The sequence below is a fragment of the Taudactylus pleione genome, unplaced genomic scaffold (genome assembly GCF_031769625.1).
Source record: "Taudactylus pleione unplaced genomic scaffold, aTauple2 ptg000225l, whole genome shotgun sequence".
Classification (NCBI taxonomy): Eukaryota; Metazoa; Chordata; class Amphibia; order Anura; family Myobatrachidae; genus Taudactylus; species Taudactylus pleione.
Genome location: NW_028284627.1, coordinates 13805015 through 13821758, shown reverse-complemented (window position 1 = coordinate 13821758; position 16744 = coordinate 13805015). Strand labels below are relative to the sequence as shown.

General features: G+C 45.4%; 1 protein-coding gene across 2 annotated transcripts in view; it reads left to right on the top strand.

The window, feature by feature from the left end:
• ITK (IL2 inducible T cell kinase) overlaps positions 1-16744 on the top strand; it is a 103335-nt gene that overhangs the window by 20473 nt on the left and 66118 nt on the right. Inside the window, exons 2-4 of one of the 2 annotated variants that reach the window (XM_088479020.1) lie at positions 2243-2347; positions 7340-7421; positions 9613-9741. In XM_088479020.1, coding sequence (XP_088335146.1) covers positions 2243-2347; positions 7340-7421; positions 9613-9741 — 316 coding nt within the window. The remainder of the gene's footprint in view (positions 1-2242; positions 2348-7339; positions 7422-9612; positions 9742-16744) is intronic. The other variant, XM_088479019.1, reaches the window with a different exon arrangement.

The window sequence follows — 16744 nt, the reverse complement described above, 5'->3', positions numbered from 1 at the left end:
CTATTTTGCGAGCAGTTCTGAGTAAAAAAAAACAAGTGACGTGGTCAATGACGCTGCTGTATTAATTATGCACTCCCTTAAAATGCCCGTTTTAACCTTTAAGCACGCCTGCGTTCGAATTCCACACCCCCTTTTTCAAGCACCTTCCCCAGTTACCACCCACATACGCCTCCTTCTGTCACTCAAAATAGCAGGCATTCGCTATATAGCGAACAAACGATTTTCGGCCGCACTGACTGGTTCGCGCATGCGTATTAAAATCCGTACGCATGCGCAGATGTGTGAACATCGGTCAGAACGAACGAGCGGCCACTTACGAGCGGCTCTGAATCAGGGCCCTAATCCTTTTGCTGGGTATATAACCCAAGTAGTAAAAACAGCAGTCGTGTGGTCAGCATTAGATTTCTATTGCCATCTGATGGTGTTTAGTACACTAGAGCTGATTCAGAGCCGCTCGCTAGATGCGATTGCTTACACGATGTGTGTGCAAATTGCGTAGGCAGTGCAATGCATTAGCACGCCCAGTATTTCTTAGAGAGCCATCACATAGTGTATGCAGACACCCACTTGTGCACGTCACGTCCAGGAAGTGTTTGCAACCATTAGCACATCGGAAGCGATCGCAGTGCTTGAGGTTGACCATACCCTGCCACAAGCACTGCAAGTACTTCAGTGTAAAAACAAGCAAGGTGATGTGTACTATGATGCTGTCTTTTAATGATACACACCTCTAAAACGCCGTTGAGATGCTCAGGCACGCCTGCATTTGCACCTCCACTCCCCTGTTTTTAACGTCCAGCCCGTTACCACCTACAAACGGCTTCCCCTGTCATTCACTCTGCTGGGCTGTCTGTGCGCAGCAAGCGAATGCATTGTGAACTTTCACTAAGGTATACGCACAATGCATACACACTGAATACCATCGGCAGCAGCGAGCGTTTCCATCTAAGCGAGCGGGTCTGAATGAGCTCCACTGCTTTTACCAGTCAGTCTAGGATGGAACAAGAAGGCTGACAGAAGCGCACACTCTTCAGGAATGCACTTGGGCCCTCATTCAGAGTCGATCGCTAGATACAAGCGGTCGCTCTGAATGAGGGCGGCCGCTTGTGCTGTGAAGTGCGGCCTCCTGGTCACTAGCTAAGCTGTGGGTAACCACCCACAGCTCTAGCGAGTGACCAGGTTGATGGTCACGATGGTCAGGACCATCGCGACCATCGGGGCTTGCGACAAGACCCTAAGGTTGGGTCTCGTCAAGCGCAAGCCCCAGGGAGCTTCCTGCTCTGATCAAGCAGGAAGCTCCCCACTGACATCATTGCTGATATCAGTGGGGCCACCCCCAAACGGCAAGCGTTCCATCGGGAACGCCTCCGTTTGGCCAGCCACCCCCCCTGCCCGCCTCCCAAATGGGGCAAGCTGTCAATCACCATCGACAGCTCGCCCCGTTTGGTGCGAGACCCGTAGCGACGGAGCGCCCGTCGCTACCCGGGTCTGGTCCAGTGGGCAAACATCGACCCGGTTGCGAGCACTCAGCGCTTGCGACCGGGTCTGAATGAGACTCTTGGTGAGAGCAAATGCAGCATCCACAGCAAAGATCCCCGCATTTTGTAGTGGTAAAGGAGACCACAGTATCTGCCCAAGTGTAAGTAGCTGCATAGTTTCTTTATTGTTCAGCTCAGAGCTGTTCCTGTGGCAGAATAAGTACACAACTTTGAGGTAATATGGACTCTTCCTGCACCTAAACCACTTCCCCCCCCCAACGTAAACATAAGTATAGCATTTTGGCACCACTAAGTTTAATATCGTTCAGTCTTTCACCATCACTTATATGAGGCTGTAGTTTGTATCCAGGCAGGTCAGGACACTGGGCCTGATTCAGAGAGGAACGCAACTGCAAATTGCACGCAGATCGAGCGATAATTTACCTTTGTGCATGCATATGCATCGCAGTTCGCGAAGGCAGCCGTGCGTTCGCTGTGCATTCACGCAGACCATGGAGGCCCATTGCAGATTGATTGAAGAGCTAAATGAGTCCACTTTGGTCCTGCACAGCCTGTACCTTTTCTGACAGGTAATGTGTTGTCAGTGACCACTAACAGGAGACAAATCTCCCAGGGACAAAGCTTTAAAATTGGTTTCTAAACCTGTGAGTCTTCAGCATTTGGCTATATTTACATAACATTACTGTAAGATGGTGCAATAACAGACTACTATTTAATAATGAATATTCTCTCTCTTTCTGTAGAAGGTGCGTAATCTTCGTGGTTTTGTTAATGTGCCCCGAATAAAATGCGTAGAAATTGTGACGACTGATGTCAGCATCCCCTGCAGAAACAAGTATGCTTTCCAGGTAAAAGCTTTCTTTTGAATATTTATTATGGTTTAATTACTAACAATTGTGATATGCAGGATGAGACTCTTTACAGAGATGTTGTCCTTCATATTACCTTGCTGCAAGGCAAATTGATGTGCCTTAGATTTCACTGTGAATTTTGGAATGTGAACATTTGGACCATGGCAAATGGTTAAAGGGGTTGCCCATCTTGTGACGAACCCTAGTTTAAATATTAAATTCTAAATCTCTTTCTCACATCAGGGGGTACATTTACTAAAGTTCGATTTGAGATTCATTTTTATGAATCTCTTAAATCTCCTGAGATCAAACTGAAATCGAACAGCAAAATCCCTTAGCAAATCTTAAATTTACTAAGATTCTATTTTCAAATCGAATTCGATCTTGATTCAGTTTAAGAAGGGATTTGATGTTCGATTTTGTATGTTCATGTACAAATCAAACACCAAATCCCACTCCAAAACGAACTTCAAATCCCCAAATGAATAGACCTACTTCACGCTTTAATTTTCAGCATGAGCAGCAATAGTCAGCCCAGGCCGGGGATACCTGGGGATTTGGGGCACCCCAGGCCTAGGCTGATAGCCCGGAGCTATCCCCAGCACCCGTGGACGGTGGGTGCCGGGTTGATAGTGTAATAATGTAGTGTAAAATTAGAAGTGTCAACATTGTCTTTACCAGTAGAACTGCAGGTCCCAGCAAGCCTCCCACGCATGCTGGTACTTGGAGAACCACAAGTACCAGCATGCGGGGAATTAAGGGCCTGCTGGTACCTGTAGTTCACCTGTAAAGAAATGTCAAAAGAAAGACAAGACACACCGTGACAGTATACATTTAATACACACAAACACACTCACATATTCACCTACAAAACCTGGAAAGGTCCACTTCTCCATGTAGGCATCCTTGGTTCTTCAGAAAATAAAAAAAAGAAAACACTGACCCACGAACTCAAGTACCATCCACGAAGGATGGTACCTCCTGAATGACAGGCTCAGACACAGCATTTCCCTTTGAAGTACAATGGCTGAGCGTTCATTGGCTGAGAGAGGTCAGCCCCCACCTCTCTCAGCCAATGAACATATTGAAGTCAATGGTTAGAACTGCAGGCTAACCTTTAGTAACCCCATCAGGGTTAATGTTTTGGTCAGGGAACCCGGTGATAGGGTTTCCCTGGCTGTGGCATCCCCCCCCCCCCCCCCCTCCGCTAGAAAGGGTCCGGTGGTGGTTATGGAAATGACAGGGGAACCCTATGCTTTTTTTCTATTTTCCCCTGTAATTCCAGAACCAGGACTGGATCAGAGCCTGGTGTTGGTTGCGCTAAGTACAGGGGAGCCCTACACAAGTTTTCCCCTATATTTACACAACCAAGACTGGCTATGCCAAGTCCGGGGCTGGTTATGCTTTGAGATTTTTCAGAAATTCGATTTCAGATTAATAAATTTTTCTGTTCAATTTGACATTCGATTTGGCCTTTAGTAAATCCTTTCATAAAAAATCTAACTAAAATCAAAGGGCAAATCGAACAGTAAACAAAATCGAACCTTTGTAAATATACCCCCAGGTAGCAATCAGATCTCAGGGCCTACAAAAAGAATTCATAGTGGACAACCCTATAAGATCCAGCATAGAGGGGATCATAGTCTGGACTCTATGAAGGGTTATGCCTAGATCAGTGGTTCCCAAACTGTGCGCCGTCCCACCCTGGGGTGCCTTGAGGCATTTGCAGGGGTGCCTCAGGTTGGTGGTCCAGCAACAAATTAAATTGTTTATGGTCAATGTAATGTAAATATGTGGACAAACAAAAGCGCAAACCTGTCCACCACCACATAACTGAGCCTAAGGATGACAGGGAAGCAGAATTTACTTCACTTTACTATATTTTTTTCTGAATTTTTTTGGTTAGGGGTGCCGTGTGAACAGTGATGATACTCTAGGGCACCGTGATTCAAAAAGTTTTGTAACCACTGGCCTAGATGATGATCTCCTGCTGATCCATTCAGCAAAGCATATGATAGAATAATAGAGCAGCTGACTCTAAGTGCTTTCACGCCAAGAAGATCCAAAGGGAAAAAAAATAATTCACAGAAAAGCTGAGTTTTTCCCACTTGGACTGAGACCCTATATGTGCAGATAGGCAATCTAAGCATTAGACCAAGTATTTGTGGATCAAGGTCATGGCTGTCTACACAGTGAAATACTCATTCTGTCTGAAATGTGAAGACCTTGAGATCGGAGAAATTACCACCCTATGGTTAGAATCAGTAGAGCAAACTGAGCTGTAAAATGGATAAAGTACCTGGCGCTTAATGAGTGGATACCACAGCCTATAATTCACAGCTGATAGGGTTAGTCAATCCCAATAGTCAGAAAAACATAAAATAGAAGAAGCAGCTGGAAAAATCAGGTTGTGTAAACAATGTAACAGGTTCGTTAGTTTTGTATAATATTTATTGTCAAAAATGTATCAAAACATATATTATGCCTCTATTAGTACATGTTTTAAAATAAACATTAAAAACACAAATTGTTGCAGAGTATATAGTCTTGCGACTCACTTAGAGTCTGTGTGGTTTCTGATGTATTTAAAAACAAGTTCAAAAGGTATATATATACTTGCCAGCCAATCGGAAAATTGAAGAAGTATACTTCCATAGAAAAGGATTTGAATAGCACTGACAGCCAAAATCCTTATGAGCAAACTGAGTAGTTCCGATGTCACTGAAGGCTCAAACCTGATTGAAGGGAGCCTGGATCTCCGTGAATCTCCTGAACCAGCAGAATTTGTCCTGATTGGGGACACTGGAATCCTCGTCCGGCAGCCGCCCCCGTTGGTAGCAGGGGGGGATAGGTATATGTGCCGTAATTTGTAGATGTCCTCTGTTGGACCAGCGGGGTTCACGGTGTCACTAGTAGGGCTCAACCTTATTGCGGGAGCCTGGATCTCCGTGTGGTTTCCGCAGGAATGACGGGTCTCTGTGAGGTTAAAGAGGAATTCACCCAGCAGAGATCCCGAAGTGGAGGAGTGATAAAACGCTGGTAGGAATGTCCAAATGCAGGAGAGAAAATCACGTGGGCTAGTCAGCAGATGGTGTAACCGGCTTTTCAGTGAAGCGGCAGGTGGAAATAAACCTGTAGGTTTAATCAAGGGATAATACCCTGAAAGCATCCATGCTTAAAAGTGGCTGTAAATGGCAATGTGTCCTTTAATAGATCTCTGCAGCAATCAGGAAATCTTGGCAGGGGAATCACCTACGCATTTCAACGCTGTTCTGGCGTCTTTGTCAAGGTGTAAGTATTGCCTGCCTCAAGCTCTATTTATCCTCCAGGGTAACCAGTTTGGCATAATTAATTAATTAATTAAAATAATTGAAAACATGTGTTGGTAGTATTCTAACCAGAAAAACTAACGAACCTCGTTATTTATAGATCCTAAGTATCTATTTATACATATTATTTGTTTCTCTTTATGAAGGAGTTTAAAATACAATTAGAATTGAGAATTTAAAAGGTTAGAATAGACTTAAAGAGATCCTATAATATCATATATTCATTGATAGAGAGAGTGCTATTGAATTAACCCCTTTTGGGTATGTATTACCATATATTTAGATGTTAATTTCAAAAGAGTTAAATATCTAATAGTTTAATAGTAAATAAATAAGAATAAGAATAACTGCATCAAACGATGATCTTTAATAATATAACTTTCAAAAAATGAGGTTATTACTTATACTAATTATACTACAATAGCACTCTCTACAGTCATCCAATAATTACAGACTCTCTCATATTATAAAGAGTACATCACAATAATATATGCTCTACATACAAATGGATAATTAACTACATGTTAGATACCTCTATTATAAACATATAGGATAACCTTACGTTATTATCAATTAGCTAATGTGTGTGTAAACATAATGCATGTGCATACATATAAACATTCATGCAGATTGATTGTTTTATTATATTATTTAATTTTATTTTGTTATTTTATATTATTTTATTTTATTATAGTGTCTTGCATATAGACCGTTGGTGTAAAATAATCATAGAACAATATATACGAATAATTTATATTAACAATACCATAACCAACAATCTACGTGAAACGGTTGTTATCAAGAGACAGAAAGGGAGAGAGTTTACATTAACATGTGCCCGGCAGTAAATCATATCAAGCCGTCGCTCCGGGTCTCGTACCAAAGGGGGCGTGCTGTCGATGTTGAGTGACAGCAGGTGGGCGTGCCGGGGGCGTGGCTGCCCAGACGGAGGCGTTCCCATGGGAACGCTTACCGTCTAGGGCCGGCCCCACTGACATCACAAGTGATGTCAGTAGGAGTGCTTTCGGCTCTGATAGAGCCGAAAGCACTCCAGGGCTTGCGGCAACGAGACCCTACCACAAGGGTCTCGTCGCAAGCCCAATGGTTGCGATGGTCTTGACCATCGTGATCATCTTCCTGGCCGCTCGCTATAGCTGTGGGTGGTCACCCACAGCTTGCCGCTCTAAAAATTAAGAAGGACGGCCCTGATTCATAGCGAGCGCTCTGTCAGAGCGTCCGGCTCTGAATCAGGGCCTATGTGCGCCTATGTGCGATGTAATGTGAATAAGATTGTGCTACTGTGTGGTGTAAATTGAATTGGGAATGCTATAGTGTGACCACGCCCCTTTCTTTTGAGACCACGTCCCTTTTTTTTCTATGCTCGCTGACCCTTTATTGAAAAAACGCCGAGGGTTCCACTACTTCTCTGGGACCACCTTAAGCACTGCTCACAAGAGAAACAAACAGTATGGGAACACTTAAGATTTTACAACCAAATGTGCAGTGTATATGTCTCAGAACAGTTTTGAAAATGTCACTCATTTCTAGTCACATGCAATGTACAACAGTAAATGTATATAGCCAAAATGTGAATTTCTATGTCTTTATTTATTTACCGCCTAACAGTTCATTAATAATTGACTCTCCTGTCTCTCCTCAGGTCCTCCATGATAATTATTTTCTATACATCTTCGCTCCAGACAAGGAGAGTCGGCAGCAATGGGTGCTAGCGCTAAAAGAAGGTAATATGCTAATTTGGTTTGCAGTCAGAATATCACCGATCAGAATGTTGACCTACACAATGTTGACAGCAGAAGGTTGATATTAATAATGCCGACATGGTTAAACTGTTGACATTATTATTGTCAACACCTACAAAATGTTGACAGACTGTCAACATCGGGAATGTCAATATTTCCATTAGGATTATTGTTAGGGAGAGAATTATGTAAAAAAAGAGACATTGTCGATATTTCAAAAATATTTTAACAATGCTGACATTACAACAGTGTCAACATGGTTAATGTTGACATGGTTTATGTTGACATTATGAACATGTCAACATGTTCAATTTCAACATTACAACCATATCGTCATTCTCACGTTGACTTTGTGATAATGTACTAAACCCACTAGTTTTCCAGTATTAACTTGTAGACAGTACTATTACAAAATGTAATTTTACTGTAAAGTGTCGAGTCAATTAGCCACAAGGCAGCTTGCCCCACGTGTACATGCCCATGCCACACCCTATGGTGATCAAACAACACTCATTTGTTTGAGAGAATACCCTCACACTTGGCAATCTTTGGAGATCTCAGAGAGCAGGTAAAGGTGGAAGGTTCGGGGCCGTGGTGTAGGGAATCCCCTCATCATAGCCTCACCCCGAACACAACCCGAAAGCTTCTTGTGCTCTGATGAACAGAGCTAATTACAGGGACACAAGTGTGATCATCACAGCAGTTTACTACAGTATAACCTGCTATACTAAAAAAATATTATGAATCCAATACTACCATACATTAGCTTTCAATGCTCCATTCTGTTCTACATGTTCTTCATAATAAACTACTAGCCATGGACAAAAGTTCTGAGAATGACACAAGTATTGGTTTTCACAAAGTTTGCTGCTTCAGTGTTGTTAGACCTGTTTGTCAGATGTTACTGTGGTATACCGAAGTAAAATTACAAGCATTTCATAAGTGTCAAAGGCTTTTATTGACAATGACATATTTGCAGTGTTGACCCTTTTTTTTTCAAGACCTCTGCAATTTGCCCTGGCATACTGTCATTCAACTTCTGGGCCACATACTGACTGTTGGCCGCCCATTCTTGCCTAATCCATGCTTGGAGTTTGTCAGAATTTGTGGGTTTTTGTTTGTCCACCCGCCTCTTGAGGATTGACCACAAGTTCTCAAAGGGAGTAAGGTCTGAGGAGTTTCCTGGCCATGGACCCAAAATATAGATGTTTTGTTCCCCGAGCCACTTAGTTATCACTTTTGCCTTATGGCAAGGTGCTCCATCATGCTGGAAAAGGCCAAACTGTTCTTGGATGCTCTTGGAGGATGTGAGCCCACTTTTGGCCATGGCTGTAGACGATTATTATAACGTATAGTGGGTCTGATTTAGCAGCGGACACAATTCTGCGATTTATGCAGATCGGGCGATTATTTGCCATTGCGTATGCATGTACAGTAAGTCACACGGCACACATGTTGTGATCACTTTGTGTTTATGTACGCACATAGGAATTATTCGCAAAGTAAAAGTCATGTGGTCAGCGTTTGGGGGTGGTAACGTGGGGGGTTAGGTGGACGCAGGCGTGTCTGACATCATTCCGTGGGCGTGCATAAATTAATCAATGTGATTGCTTTAGTAGCCTGAGGCCTCTCTGCATGCGAGGAGAGCTGCAGTTTTTGAGACAAATCAGACCTGCCGCAATGGCCGCATGGCTGTCCGATTTTCGTCGTTACCGATGTAGACGCAGGTACGCAATGTCGGAGGCAGATGAAAAGGCAGCAGTTGGAGTCACGATATTTTTGCAGCTGCGTTCTATGCGAAATCTCAACTCGATTACATTAGCGTCTATCAGGCCCTGAAAAGTCGCACTGATTTATTGCTTTATATGGACAGACAGAAGGCGCACTTATCAATAAGATAAACAGGCACACATTGGTTCTAGGAATTTGTATTCACATATGTTCTTTTCTGTTTCACTTTCTTCTTCATTTTAATATTTCTCTGATGTTTAAAGAGATAATAATTTACATTTTAATTTATTTATTTTATTTTTTTTGTGCACCAATGATAGATCACGCTCTGCTTTTCTTCTGTGTGTGATATTGATGTTGAGTTTCATCTGACAGTATATGGCCAGCATAAGTTTTAGTTCTCATCTAATGTATCTAACATACATTTTTAATATTTATACAGTGACCAAGGAAAACCACTGTCTCCTACCCAAGTATCACCCCAACTTCTGGGTAGAGGGACGGTGGAGATGTTGCTGCCAGACAGAAAAGATGGCAGCCGGATGTACTCTATATGACCCGAGTGTTGGCTGTAAGTAATACCATGTATTTACATTCTGTGGTAACTCTTATGGGTTGAACCTGTGATTCTTCCTATCATATATATTTTAGTTTGTCTATATAACATTGGCAAATAGTGTACTGGAAAATGTGGGAATAGCCAGATGAGTGTCTGGGGTGTAGTACAATTGTATTATTTGTACTTGGGACACATCATTTGTGTGAAAAGGTGGGTGTGACCGGACGCCTTTCGCCTAGGCCGTCCCTGGTCATGGGTTAGCGCTTTTGGACTTCCACTCACCGTCAGTGACCGCCTGTCACTACCTCCGCCCACTGCGCCGTGGGTGTTTAACAATGCTGCCACCACCAAACTCTACCATCGGCGTTTGGAACCGCTTATTAGGTACACTCAGGCTCCTACGTCGGCACCTGGAACCGCTTCTGCTGTGTATGCGTCGACTAACTGCGGACACACCTCCTGTTTGGTGTCGGCTGTTCCCACCTGATCCCTCGCAATGGACCAAGTTTGCACAATAGCTTAGCAGAGGGCTTGAACTTGGAGTCACGGAGCTCTTACCCAGAACAGCTGGAGAACAGAATAGCGTTTTGCGCAATTCTGTTGGTCGCTGGATACAGATGTAGTAGAATTTAAAGGCAAGGTGTTTATTGCTCTCAGTCTTAAAAAAGACCCTCCCTTCGGATTGAAGGGGAATAATCAGCATACAAGATGTTGCAGGAATCAAAACAGCAGGTCTCCTCCACAAAGGATTGTCAAAGATGTACCACATACAGGAATCTTATCAGCAGCTCTTCTCCTCAAAGAAGTTACAGGGTTGTACACATACAGGGCTCACAGTCCCTCTTTTTATGTCATTCTTACACACAACATCACAGGGGGGCAAATCCACATTGTGTTCCTTCTAGCCAATCAGGCTATCTTTCAAAGGAGTCACTCAATATCCTCCTTCCTAATCCACCACCCAAACTTTATATACAAACTGATTTATCATACATTATACTGTTTCCTAAAATGTTGATATAACATTTCACAGGAAATGAAATGACATTCATCCTTATCAATCAGTTTGGCATTTCCAACCTTAACACATTCAGTGACATCCAAAAGGTTCTTAACAACAGATTGTCTTTTCAAAGGAAGTTCTGTACATGAAGTGTTTGGCTATATGACACAAGTCACACCTTTACACACAGAACTTCCAGTCAAACCTTTCTATTCATCAGTCCTCCTGCTAAGGGAATGACAATTAGCATCTTGTTTCTGCAACAATCATGAAAAAACAAACTTTTCCCCCAGAAATGCGCACACACAGAAGATAGTCTCAGGCCTTTTGACTTAAATGTTACAGCCTTCTAAAACAAAACAACTTATACATTCCTTATAAGTGCATTTAAAACCAGTTTACATTTAAAATCATACATTTTAAATACATGTCCTGGCTCAGTGCTGCACATACCATCTTGAATACGTATTTATGTTTAAACACTCGGCGCCTAGTGCCGGTAATACATTTAAACATGGCGCCACGCGCCCTTTGTCTCTTTAAATATGACGCCGCAGCACAGGGGGTTAACCCTTTCAGCGCCGTAGCAAACATTTTAAACACGTGTGGTCAGCCTCCAGCCACACTTCTCCCCCCCCCCCCTCAAGCGGGCTACCAGAGGGCCATGTCCCAACGATTTGGCTCCTGGTCCTGCAGTCTCTTGGGGGGTTCAGGGAAGCTACTTGGGGGGCTTTGGCTCCGGCTGTGACAGTTCATCCATATTGCAGTGGGCCTTTCCTTGTCTGTGCACAATGTCCAAATAGTCACACTGAAGTCCAATGCTCCACCACAACAGTCTGCCAGTCTCCCTTTTGGGGGGCCAGTCGCACACATAGTGCCGAAGGTGGTCCAATGCCCAAACAATTGCCAACCACTGTGTTCCAATTCTGGCATACCCCACCTCCCACCGTAGTAGTACCCTGCTCAAACAAGCCAAAGGGTGCTCCTGCCCATATGGCTCCTTCTGGCTCCGTACTGCTCCCAGTCCGTGCAATGATGCATTAGTTCGTACCACAATGTCCTGGTCCTGAAATTGCGCCATCTGCACTGGAGCAGGTATCAGAGCCTCCTTCAATGACTGGAATGCCAACTCACAAGCGGGTATCCAGTCCACTGACTTGGGAAGTCCCTCCCTGGTCAACTCTGTAAGGGCTGTCACTACAGCACTAATGTCAGGGACAACTCGTCCGTAGGGCCTTACAGTTTCTGAGGTCAGTACCTGTCTTGGGGTTGTGGGACGGGGATAGTTTCTAGTTGCCTCCACCCCCACGGGTCTGGGCCTACACCTGTCTCCCCCCACTCTATACCCCAGGCACTGCACCTCTGTCACCTCCACTGGGCATCTGTCTGCGCTACCTGTCAGACCTGCCCTACCATCCTCCTCCAACGACCTATGACTAGGGGAACCTACCCTGTCACCTAGGCCTTTTCTCACCACCTCGTCCGCTACCTGTTCCGTAGTGATGGCGGACAGATCATCAGCCTCTGAGCTCCGTGTGGAATCCACCACGGGTAAGCTGTGTGTCTTCCCCGATCTACTTGGAACAAGCAGGGGACCTTGCTCCCTAACTGGCCTATCCCCTTCTTCCTTCCTGGCTATCCTGTACCTTAACCCTTCCCACCAGGTCACACTCACTGCCGCTATCCCTGAAAGGCCGCTGCCAGCTTGGCACGATATGCCTTCCAGATATGGGTCAGCAAGTTGAGCTTCCCTGAACTCCTGTCTGGGGCCCTCACTTCCTTCTAAGTAGGGACAGTCTACAGGGGGATATGGGTTGGGATCGCTAGGGTCAGTTTGGTTGAGGTCAGTCAAAGGGAAGTCAGTGTGGTCATTCATACTCACCGCCGGAGTTGGCAAACCACTAGGGACAGGAGCATCACTGGGCACCCTCACAGGATCCAACGAGCCGGAACCAACATCCTCTGCGTTGCTAAGGGATGTAGGCATACCAGAGGCAAAAGGCATGCTGGGTAGATGTGCTGATCTAGCCGCTGTAATCTTTTCCTCTGGGCTGGTTGATGCTGTGGTAGGCTGTGCTGGCAGTGGTCTAGCCGCTGTGGTCTTTTCCTCTGGGCTGGGTTGTTCTGGTGTAGTTGATGTAGACTGTGATCTGGAAACTTGACTACGGGCGATGGCGTCAGCAAACGTGGTAACGATTCCACCACCAAGGTCATTCCCCAGGACCACATCAGTTGGAAGGCCATCCATGACGGCAACTTCCCTCAACTCTGGGCCAGCTCCCCAGTCAAGGTAGACTCTCGCCACAGGTACCTCTTGCTCCATTCCGCCTGCCACGGTCACTTTGGCAGTGCGACCTGGCAGTACTGCAGCAGGATCAATAAGTTGGGAGCTCACAACAGTGATTGAGGACCCAGAGTTTCTTAATCCTTGTCCCTGCAGGGGCCCCACTTGGACTATCTGCAGGTGCTGCCACATATTTTTGGGTGGCCCCTTGGTCATGCAGGTGACTCTCTCCGTAAAGTCCACCTGATTCTCCTCACACTCCACTGGACTAGCTGGAGTAGGAACAGTCTCTTTGGGCTCACCTCCCCTGGTCAGGCAAGCAAGCCTGGTTCCAGCACTCGGATTTGGGGCACGAGTCTGGGGTGCTTGGGGTGTGGGACAGTTCATCCTCAGATGTCCGATTTTCCCACAGTCATAACACTTCTTGACCAGTCGGGGCCCCGGTGGTCTCTGATGATTTGCAGGGACAGGGCGGGGCGATTGCTGGCCAAGAGCACCCGGGTTGGAGGATGCCCGCTTTGGGGGGTGATGAGCAGAAGAGGGGTGTTCCCCTGGTTGTACAGTCCATTGGGGTCAGCTGCTAGTTGGGCACTTCTGCCCTTGTGGCCGAATTGCCACATACTTGTCTGCTAACTGGGCCGCCATCTTCAAGCTGGGTGGCTCCCGGTCTAGCACCCACTCCTTCACCTCTGGGGCGCACCTGCGGTAGAACTGCTCTTGGCATAGCAGATCAATCAGTGCATCCCAGGCAGTGGCACCAGATCCCTTCACCCACTTCACCACGTACTGCCTCAGCTGGGTGGCGAACTGCTCATGGGTGCTGGTAGGGTTCTTGGGCAAGTCCCGGAACTTTTCCTGTAGGACTCAGGAGTGACAAAGTATCGCTGTAGGAGGGCCCTTACGACTTCGTCATAGTCACCGCAGTCCTCGGTGGCCACTCCTCGATAGGCCTCCAGGGCCTCTCCGTGCAGTGTGGGCACTAGGTGTCTGACCCACTCCTGCTTGGGTAAATCGTGTAGTTTACAAGTCCTTTCAAATACTTGCAAATGTCCATCACTGTCCCCATCACTGTCTGCAAACTTGGCAAACTGTATGCGTCCTGATCTGGGTACAGCAGTCTGCAACGGTGTTCGGGGTACCACGGCCCGTGGTGCCCGCTCGTCATGCCACATCCGAATGATTAGCATACGTTCTTGTTCCGTTGCCTTTTCTCCCAATTCCGCTAGCCGCTCCGCTAGGGTATCCATTCTTTGGGATCCCTGCCATGCTGGGAAACATAACTGCTGCAAGAGGGGGCGGGACTTGTTGCTCTCACCACGTTCTGAGGGGCGTCCATTGTTACACTGGCCGCACTTTCCACCTCCGTCTGATGCAACTCCATCCAGCCCCTGAATGCCTTCCTCATGTCGCTTGCGGTTGCACTGTAAGGGAGTGAAATGCCCTTTTCCTGGCACACCATCTCAAGATCATTCTTGGACATTCCGCTGTAATCAGCCATCCTGCGCGTTCTCCTGAACTGCAGTTACTCCTCTCCTGAGTAACTCGGCTTCTCTCGTCAGGTGACCGAAAAGCCGCCTGGGATTATCCCACCGCTATGCCACCAGATGTGACCGGACGCCTTTCGCCTAGGCTGTCCCTGGTCACGGGTTAGCGCTTTTGGACTTCCACTCACCGTCAGTGACCGCCTGTCACTGACTCCACCCACTGCGCTGTGGGCATTTAACGATGCTGCCACCACCAAACTCTACCATAGGCGTTTGGAACCGCTTATTAGGTACACTCAGGCTCCTACGTCGGCACCTGGAACCGCTTCTGCTGTGTATGCGTCGACTAACTGCGGACACACCTCCTGTTTGGTGTCAGCTGTTCCCACCTGATCCCTCGCAATGGACCAAGTTTGCACGGTAGCTTGGCAGAGGGCTTGAACTTGGAGTCACGGAGCTCTTACCCAGAACAGCTGGAGAACAGAATAGCGTTTTGCGCAATTCTGTTGGTCGCAGGATACAGATGTAGTAGAATTTAAAGGCAAAAGTGTTTATTGCTCTCAGTCTTAAAAAAGACCCTCCCTTCGGATTGAAGGGAAATAATCAGCATACAAGATGTTACAGGAATCAAAACAGCAGGTCTCCTCCACAAAGGATTGTCAAAGATGTACCACATACAGGAATCTTATCAGCAGCTCTTCTCCTCAAAGAAGTTACAGGGTTGTACACATACAGGGCTCACAGTCCCTCTTTTTATGTCATTCTTACACACAACATCACAGGGGGGCAAATCCACATTGTGTTCCTTCTAGCCAATCAGGCTATCTCAGAAAACATAAATTAACAACATATTACAATTCAAAGGAGTCACTCAATATCCTCCTTCCTAATCCACCACCCAAACTTTATACACAAACTGATTTATCATACATTATACTGTCTCCTAAAATGTTGATATAACATTTCACAGGAAATGAAATGACATTCATCCTTATCAATCAGTTTGGCATTTCCAACCTTAACACATTCAGTGACATCCAAAAGGTTCTTAACAACAGATTGTCTTTTCAAAGGAAGTTCTGTACATCAAGTGTTTGGCTATATGACACTAGTCACACCTTTACACACAGAACTTCCAGTCAAACCTTTCTATTCATCAGTCCTCCTGCTAAGGGAATGACAATTAGCATCTTGTTTCTGCAACAATCATGAAAAAACAAACTTTTCCCCCAGAAATGCGCACACACAGAAGATAGTCTCAGGCCTTTTGACTTAAATGTTACAGCCTTCTAAAACAAAACAACTTATACATTCCTTATAAGTGCATTTAAAACCAGTTTACATTTAAAATCATACATTTTAAATACATGTCCTGGCTCAGTGCTGCACATACCATCTTGAATACGTATTTATGTTTAAACACTCGGCGCCTAGCGCCGGTAATACATTTAAACATGGCGCCAAGCGCCCTTTGTCTCTTTAAATATGACGCCGCAGCACAGGGGGTTAACCCTTTCAGCGCCGTAGCAAATATTTTAAACACGTGTGGTCAGCCTCCAGCCACAGTGGGACATATACAGATTCAGAACAATGACAACTTGCATACCTACCAACAATCTCTAATGTAAAAGTGGGACAAATTCGGTCATACCCCTAAGCGTCACAAAACATGGCCTGAGCCATACAATCTGTGTGCATTTTGGATGTAACCAGGCTCATTTCAGGTGAGGCTACTCAACTTTTTACATACACGTTGTCATACGCAACCCATGAACATCGTCGTCAAGCTTATATTATTTAAATATATATTCAGATATGTTTTAAAGGCTATAGTTGTTTTTATTGTATAAATTTAATTTTGCACAATGTTTTTTAATCTATATAGATTTGTTGTTGGAACTGCAGGTATTTTTTTTAACTCTTGCTTCTGTATCTTAGTATCCATAGCCTGTCACTTCGCCTGTCACTTTTTTTATTATGTTCAGGGACGTTGAGACATCCACGGGGCCAGGGTGATACTAAGGGAGCATGGCCAAATAGAGGAGGTGTGGTCACGGCCCCTCTGAAAAAAAGAAGAGAATGTAAAATACTATGTGCTGCTGTTGCGGCGCACAGCGAAGGGGGACATTTGCCCCCACGCGTCCCTCCAGCAGGCTTGGGCCTGGGAATTCGGTGCCCTCTCCCGCCCTGCTCGGCATCCCTGATTATGTTGTATACAACAGGTACTTAGTATTATCAATTATC